Genomic DNA, 9357 nt, shown 5'->3' on the forward strand with positions numbered 1-9357 from the left:
AGGAAATGCCATTAATTACTTATGTTTCTTTCCAGGATTCATTCATCTGACTACTGTTTACCTCCCTTAAACAACAAGAAAATGATTGCTAGTAATAATGTACTGGAACTTTTCTTCCTTTCTCAGACAGGAGCTGGGGCCCTGGGGAACTCCTTCATTCTGGTACTTTATACCATCACCATCTTGTCTGGTCATAGACTAAGGCCAATCGACTTAATACTTACCCATCTGGCTTTGGTCAATAACATAGTGCTTCTCTCCAAAGGGGTCCCTTATACAATGTCTGCTTTTGGACTAAGTAACTTCATGAATGATTTAATATGTAAATTTATCATCTACCTTCATCGAGTGGCCCGAGGCCTTTCTCTTTCTACCACCTGCCTCTTGAGTAGTGTACAGGCCATCACCATCAGTTCAGGGAGGTCTACAAAGGGGCAGCTCAAAACCCAAGTCCCAAAGTACATTTTCCCCTCCATTCTTCTCTCCTGGATTTTCCATCTCTTAAGCAATTATGCTCTTCTTGGGTATATAAGCATCCCAAAGATCAGCAAAAATTTCACTGAGATCATAGATTTGGTTATTTGTTCTTCTGTATTTGTAACCTCAGTTAGCGTCGTACTATATCTGTTCATAATCTCTCTTTTTGATGCTGTTTGTGTGGCAATCATGCTCTGGACAGGTGGATATATGATATTTTTCCTATACAGACATCACCAACAGATCAGGTACATTCACAGAAGCAAGCTCACTTCTGGAGATACTCCTAAGATAAGAGCCACTCGAACCATTGTGCTGCTGGTCAGCTTCTTTTTCGGCTTTTATTCTTTAAATTCTATCTTTGCATGGCAAATGTTTCATAAAAATCGATTACGCTGGTTGCCAAATTATTCTGCCTTCCTGGCTGCCTGCTTTCCAGCTTTGAGCCCTTTTGTGGTGATCATCAATGATTCCCAAATTTCTACATATTTCTTCACCCTCTGGAGGATGATAAAGCCCCAATCCTGATGCTGTCCTGGGGGATATTTCAGTGGTCTGTTCTTCAAAGTCTACCTGCAAAGGATCCTGCCAAAGGGAAAGGATCTAATAGAATCTTTAAAAAGAGACAGGAAATTTAGCTGGTCTTCTATCCTTCAGTTGCTAGACAGTCAAAGGATAGGTACCAACAGTTGTCAGAAGAAGAAATCAAAGCCATCAATAATTACATGAAAAAGTGTTCTAAATCACTACTGATGAGAGAAAGGGTTATTAAAACTAAGAAACCATCTCACACCTATCAGATTGGCTAACAACAGAAAAGAAAAGTGACAAATGCAAGAGGGGATGTGGACAAAATTGGGACACTAATGCACTGATGGTGGAGTTGTGAACTAGTCCAACCCTTCTGGAGAATAATTCGGAAGTAGGCTCAAAGAGCTTTAAAACTGTGTATACTCTTCGGCCCAGTAATATCACTGCTACATCTCTGTCCCAAAGAGGTTAAAGAAAAGAGAAAAGGACCTATTTGTACAAAACTATTTATAGCAGTTTTTGGAGTGGCAAAGAATTGGAAACGGAGAGCATGCCCATCAATTGGGGTAGCTAGGTGGTGCAGTAGTTAGAACACCAGGCCTGAAGTCAAGAAAACCTGAGTTCAAATCAGGCCTCAGACATTTACTAGCTGTCTGACCTTGGGCAAGTCACTTAACCCTATTTGCCTCAGTTTCCTCATCTGTAAAATGAGCTGGATAAGAAAATGGCAAACTACTCCAGTATCTTTGCCAAGAAAATCCTAAATGGATTCATGGACAGTTAGACATGACTCAACATCTGCAATAACAACAAGCACAACAACCACCATCATCAATTGGGAAATGGTTGAGAAAGTTATGGTATATGATTGTAATGGAATACTGTTGTTCTAAAAGGAAAGATGAATAAGATATAAAAGCCATGGGGCATAAAAAACTATCTTTCCCTACAAGAAAGTAAGGGGAAAGGGAATGAGGAGGGAATAGGCTGACCGAAGGGAGGGCTGACTGGGGAATGGGGCAATCACAATATATTCCATCTTGGAGTGGGAGGGAGGGTAGAAATGAGGAGAAAATTTGAAACTAAAAATATTAAATAATAAAATGTGGAATTCAAAAATGTTAAAAAAAAAAAGAAATGATGAGCAGAATAACCTGAAGAGACTTATATGAACTCACATAAGGTGGAGTAGAACCAGGAAAACATTTTATACAACAGCAGTATTGTAAGGAAGATCAACTATGAAAGTCTTAACTATTCTTATCAAGACAATGATCCAAGCCAATTCCTAAGGACCCATAATGAAAAATGTTATCTGCCTCCAGAGAGAGAACTGATGAGCAAATTGAAGTATACTTATATTTTTTGTCTTTATTTTTTTATTTTGTTTTCTTTTCCAATGTGGCTAATATGTAAGTATGTGTTGCATAACATCACATGTTTAATAAAAATTTAATTGCTTTGCTTCTCAAGTTGGGCAGAGGGGCAAGAAAGAGGGAGAATATTTGAGACTCAACATTTTTAAAAATGATTGTTGAAATTTTTCATGTAATTGGGAAATACTTAACAAAAGAAGTAAGAATATATGTGTGTATACATATATATATATGTATATACATACATATACATATATATGTATGTATATACATATATATATATACACATACATACATACATACATACATACATATATATGTTAATTGACTGGTCATTAGCCAGACTTAATTTTTCCAAGATACGTGATAAGGAGCTATTCCTTAAGGACAGTGTTGAAATAATTATGATTTACCATTAACTCTTGGACACCCTCTTCCCTTCAAGCTATAAAGTTTTATAAATTCTCAGGTTGGCTCTCAGACTCTTTCTGCCTGGATCATGTTCCTCTCTAAAGTTTTGCAGGCAAAATCTTGCCTTGATGTTAGCATCACAGGGGCTGTTCAGGGCCTCATGTGTTAATGAGATGTCAAGGAATTATAAACTCCACCTTTTTAGGATTTATTCTCAGGTTTTCTCACTTATGCTTATCAGTGTAAATCACTATTTCTCCTCTCACCTATATTTCTCTTACTCTCCATCTTCTTCCTTTCCTTTCTATTTAATACATACAAATGACTATGAGAAAGGTAAAATTTTTTTACAGTCACAGTCACTGCCATTGATATAGGGTAAATATGAGTCTGGAATAACATCCCAGAGAGATTTTCCTGACAGGAAATTCTTCCCAATTTACTCATGATCACAAGTTTAGGAATGGATGCATCTACATCTTTGCACTGTGTGACTAAATTGCTTCACTATACGTAAGAGGAAGCTATTATTGGGGAAGACATCTTCCAGGATTATGAGAGAGTCCCCTGTTCTTCCCTTCCTTATTATTTAGGAGGAATAAAAGAGGTTCCCTTTCTTTTACGTAATCTTTAGGGTGTGGTCCTGTTTTTTTAGCCAACTTTGAAGAAGTTTGAGTTTCTGTTCTGATCTATAAAAAACATTGTTCCTGACTTGAACACTCTGGTTTTCTCATGGGAAAATTTATTTGCTTCTTTGGGACCAGACGAGGGTGACTCAGGTCCATCAGTTGGACTGACCTGTATTCACTTTAGTCTCATTGGAAAAGGACATTATTTGGAATTACTAATACTAGCATCAGCTGAAAACCCTTTTCTCAATTACTTTATATTATGTCTTTTAGTTGAGAATCTGTTTCACCCCTTTTAAAATATTTTATTTTCCCCAAATCACATACAGAAGTAATATTTAGCATATATTTATTACAACTTGCAACTCCATGTTCTCTCTATCCCTTACTTACCTCCCCTGTCATTGAGAAGACAAGCCATTAGACATAGGTTGTAGAAGTGCAATCATGTGAAACAAGCTTCCATATTAGTCATGTTGTGAAAGAAAAGACAGACAAAAAAAAACAAGAAAAATATAGAAAGTTAAAAAAAAATGCTTCTTATGATATTCAGACTCCATCAGTTCTTTCTCTGGTTATGGATAGAATTTTTCATCATAAGTTCTGAGGAACTGTCTCAGAGAACTTTATTGCTTAGAACAGCTAAGTCATTTGTAGCTGATCATCATAAAATATTGCTGATATTGTATACACAGTTCTCCTGGGTCTGCTCACTTCACTTTACATCAGTTCATTTAAGTCTCTCCACATTTTTCTCAGAGCAACCTGCTTGTCATTTCTTATAATGCAATAACATTCCATCACAACCATATACCACAAATTTTCAACTATTTCCCATTTGATGGATATCTACACAATTAGTAATTCTTTGCCACCACTAAAAGAGTTGCAATAAATATTTTTATACATGTAAGTCATTTACCTTTTTGTGTTTTTTAATCCCTTTGAAATGCAGACCTATTAGTCTTATTGCTGGATCAAAGTTATGGTTTGATAACCCTTTGAGCATAGTTCCAAATTGCTCTACAAAATGGGTGAATCAGTTCACAACTCTACCAACAGAGCAGTAACATCTCTATTTCCCCACATCCCCTCCAACATTGATTATTTTTTGTAATATTAGCCAGTCTGATATGTGTGGGGTGGTATCTCAGACTTGTTTTAATTTGCATTTCTCTAATTAATAGTGATTTAAAGCATTTTGCATATGACTATAGATACCTGTGTCTGAAAACTGCCTGTTCCTATCCTTTGACGTTTTATCAATCAAAGAATGGTTCTTATTTTTATCAATCTGATTCAGTTCTTTATTTAATTGACAAATGAAGACTTTATCAGAGATACTTGGAATAATTTTTTCCACAGTTATGATTTTAAAATTTTTCATTAATTATTTAATTTATTTTTAGTTTTAAACATTCACTTCCACAAGATTTTCAGTCCCAAATTTTCTTCCCCATCTCTCCCCACCCCCATTCTGAGACAGCATTCATTCTGATTACCCCTTCCCCAAATCTGCCTTCCCTTTTATGACTCACCCCTTCTCCTATTTTCATGTAGGATAAGATAGATGTCTATACTCCATTGTTTATATGTCTTATTTCCTAGCTGCATGTAAAAACAATTTTAAAGTTCATTTTTAAAACTTTGATTTGCAAATTCTCTCCCCTGCTCTCTTCACACCCACCCTCATTGAGAAGGCAAGCATTTAAATATAGGTTATAGATGTGTAGTCATGCAAAACACTTCCATAATAGTCACCTCATGAAAGGCTAACTATATTTTCTTCTATCCTATCCTGCACCCAGCTACTCTATTCTCTTCTTTGACCCTGTTGCTCCTCAAAAGTACTTTGCTTCTGCTTACCCTGTCCCCCAATTTGCCCTTCTTTCTATCATTCCTGCCTCTTACCCCCTACTTTCCTATAAAGTAAGATATATTTCCATACTCAGTTGAGTATGTATGTTATTCCCTCCTTAAGCCAGTTCCCATGAGAGTAAGGTTCCCTCATTCCCTCTCACCTCCCACCTCTTCCCCTCCACTGTAAAAGCTTTGTCTTGGCTCTTTTATGTAAGATAATTTACCCCATTCTACCCCTCCCTTTTACCTTTTCCCAGTACATCCCTCTCTCTCACCTCTTAATTTTATTTTTTAGATATCTTCCCTTCATATTCAACTCACCCTGTTCATATATACATACAGACAGAGAAAGGTCTCGTGAGTTACAAATATCATCTTTCCATATAGGAATGTAAAGAGTTCAACTTTTGTAAGTTTCTAATGTTTTTATCTTTTCTGTTTACCTTTTCATGCTTCTCTTGAGTCTTGTATTTGAAAGTAAAATTTTCTATTCAGCTTTGGTCTTTTCATCAAGAATGCTTGGGAGTCCTTTATTTCATTGAATATCCATTTTTCCCCTGATGGATTTGATTCAGTTTTGCTGGGTAAGTGATTCTTGGTTTTAATCCTGCTCTTCTGGCTTCCAGATTATCATATTCCAATCCTTCTGATCCCTTAATGTAGAAGCTGCTAAATTTTGTGTTACCCTGATTGCGTTTCAGTAATACTTGAATTGTTTCTTTCTGGCTTCTTGTAATATTTTCTCCTTGACCTGGGAATCCTTGAATATGGCTACAATATTCCTAGGAATTTTCATTTTGGGATCACATTCAGGAAGTAATTGGTGGATTCTTTCCATTTGCATTTTACCCTCTGGTTCTAGAATATCAGGGTAGTGTTCACTGTTAATTTCTTGAAAGATGATATCTAGGCTCTTTTATTGATCATGGCTTTCTGGTTGTCCCAAAAAGTTTAAATTATCTTTCCAGGATTTATGGTTAGTTCTTTTTCCAATGAGATGTTTCACCATCTTCTATTTTTTTCATTCTTTTAATTTTGTTTTATAATTTATTGACTTCTCATAAAGTCATTAGCTTCCATTTGTTCCATTCTAATTTTTAAGGCTGTATTTTCTTCAATCAGCTTTTTGACCTCCTTTTCCATTTGGCTAATTCTGCTTTTTAAGGTAGTCTTCTCCTCATTGGCTTTTTAGACTTCTTTTGCCATTTGGGTTAGTCTATTTTAAGTTGTTATTTTCTTCAGTATTTTTTTTGGGTCTCCTTTAGCAAGCTGTTGACTCATTTTCCATGATTTTTTGACAGTCTTATCCCTCCCTAATCTTCCTGAATGGGTGTACTCAGCACATGGGAGGGGGTTCAGAGACTTACTGCAGAAGGAAATCTAGGTTTGTTTGAGGGCATTAAGCTCCATGCTCATCCTTCAGACAAGGGGGTCAAGGGTCTTCAAGCAGCTCTGTTAAGAAATGGACATGTCTTAGAATGACCAGAGTCTTTGTCAATCTAAGATTTGACATACAAGAACTAAGAGACACATAAGGTATATACCAAAGACTAACTATAAGGGATTTACAAGAACAGACTGCTTGCTTTTTATATACCATAAAATGTAAAATATATGTCTAACATTCTTACTAATAATAGTCGAGCTTATAAGGAAGAGGGGGAGAAGCCTAACTATGATATGAATTGAAAAAGTAAAACCATTTAGAAACAGCTAAAAAGAGTAACTATTTTATACAAGAGAGGTGCAAGAAGAAGAAAGGATACAGAGGATTTAGATGGGGGAAGAGGGTTGGTAGTTCTGGTAACCTACTTTCATCAGGGCTTGAGAGGGAACAATACGTATTTATTTAGAAGAGTATAAAAGTCTTCTAAATTTAGAAGAAATAAAATGGTTTAGTGATTTAGTGAGGGAGGAGAGGACAAGGGAGGGATTAGGAAAAGGGAAGGATTTTTAGAAGGGAGAATGAGGGAATAGGTAAAGGGAGTTTAGATTAATGGGAATGGGAGGATAGGGGAGGGATCCTTAGATGGGGGAAAGCAAGTAATAGGAAGGCCATGTGGTGGGTAGAAGAAAAGTAGAGGAGGCAAGAAGGATAGGAAACAAAAGATATGTACAAACATAAAAAAACAAATATCAGGAGTAGATTATGTTTGGGAAAGTATATATCTATACACACACACACACACACACACGCATACACACACACACACACACACACACATATATATATATATATGTATGTATGTATATATCTGTAGGTGTTTGTATATATCAAGAGGTATCTAAATTATATTGTAGGCTTCTGGGGGGGGTGGAGGAGAGGGAAAACAGAACAAAGTTAAAAAGTGCACAGCAGAGAACAAAAGGAAACACAAGGAAGCAAGGAAAAGATGGACAATTATCAACGTAAGGTGTATTATTTATCATACAGGCTTTCTTGAAATGAAAATTTACTGTTACATATTTTCAGTCCTTTCCTATGTTCTGCTATGTACATGACATGCTTATTTTCTTTCTTGTTTTATATTTAAGTTTCAATATTTAATTTTATTATATGTTTTTGTTTTCTTTTCTCTATTTTTTATTTGAGTTCTGGTAAAATAAAATTTATAATTAAAAAAAAAACTGGCCTAAACCAGCCAGATAAGAGTCAAGGTTGAAGAGAGAACTGGGTCAAATGGCTACCACACATGCTTAATTGGTTAATTGAATATTACCTGACACACCCACAGGGAGGAGTTTTCTCCCATTTTTGAACATGGGAAGTATTTTGAGGGGGGAGAACAAACCAAGGAGTTGCATGTTAGGGGCATATAGGGAAGATTGAAAGTCAGAAGGGAGCTGACCAATTCATTCTGTGAAGGGAGGTACTGAGGTGATGCTGCATCAGTCTGTGTCAGTCTAACAGAATAAAGCTGGTCCTGCTCCTGTATTCCCCACTCCCTCTTGCTAAAGAAGGGAGGAGTCCACTCATAGCCAGGAACATTTACTAATTCCTTTGAATTCCTCAACAATAATAAATTGCCCTTGATACCTGAATTTCAGTGTCAAGTGTATTTTTAACACACCAGAGAGAGTGAGGAAGGCCTGAACTGGGGTGGCCAGGATTAGGAAGGTAGAAATGGTATAGAAGCAAAGACAGCTTGGGGCAAAAGTCTGAGTCAGTGACCTCCCCAAGAGGTATAAAGGAGGCCAAGCATGCAGAAAGTCCACCATCTCCATGCCTTACTATTTAAACAGCAGTGGGGCAGATCCAAGAGAGCAGAGGGAAGGTCAGCATCTTTTCTGAGCCCAGCCTACCTCCTCTATAACCTTCTAGGAAACATGCCAGATCATATTCTGATTGGGAAAGCCATGAAAAATTCCCCATGAGTAATTTTTCCAGCCCAGGGAAACTTAAAAAGAACAAGAGGGCTGAGTTCACTGGGGTAATTGCTGAAGAGGAGACCAGCATAATGGCAAACTGGGATGGTGGGAAGTATTTCAGTGCCCAAAGATGGTAAAAGGGCTGGTGCTGAATCCCTGGGCAGGAGCAGGTCCTGGAGGCCCCTGTAGGAATGCTGGGAGGAGGAATGGGGCCGGGTGGCACCTCTGGGCTACAGACATAGGGCAGAGAGGAGCAGCCATGAGTGAGCGATTGATTGAAACCCTAGCTGAGCACTAAACAAAGAAGATGTTCTGCAAGCAGAACTATAGGGCCTAAGACCAGAGCACAATGGGGTGCTCAGTGATAACCTTTAGTCCTGCATGTAAGCTTGCAGTGGGATACTTGGGGGTGGAGATGCAGACACAAGGACAGTCAATAAGCTTGATCTGTCTGAACCTGCAGAACCTCAAAGTGGGCTAACAGTGACTGACTCCAATAACATTCTACAGAAACTAAACCACCCACAAGGCAGTAGATCCAAACATGAGTCAAGAACTTGCACAGCTTAGACAAGGAGAACAATGAACAGATGACACCACATTGGAAGCACTGAAATCTTGCAGAGTTTCTTGAAGGATTCTGAGAAAGCCCAGAGGTGAGCAGAGCCCAACACCAACATGAACTTCATAATTAAGAAATATGC

At 37.5% G+C, this 9357-nt stretch overlaps 1 protein-coding gene across 1 annotated transcript; it reads left to right on the forward strand.

Annotated features, from left to right (window-relative positions):
* Nucleotides 1–279: 279 nt before the first annotated feature.
* On the forward strand, nt 280–1005 carry LOC118836492 (vomeronasal type-1 receptor 4-like). The gene has a single exon (XM_036743769.1). It carries the CDS (start codon nt 280–282, stop codon nt 1003–1005), a length of 726 nt encoding a protein of 241 aa, XP_036599664.1.
* Nucleotides 1006–9357: the final 8352 nt, after the last annotated feature.

Source organism: Trichosurus vulpecula, chromosome 2 (assembly GCF_011100635.1).
Source record: "Trichosurus vulpecula isolate mTriVul1 chromosome 2, mTriVul1.pri, whole genome shotgun sequence".
NCBI lineage: Eukaryota > Metazoa > Chordata > Mammalia > Diprotodontia > Phalangeridae > Trichosurus > Trichosurus vulpecula.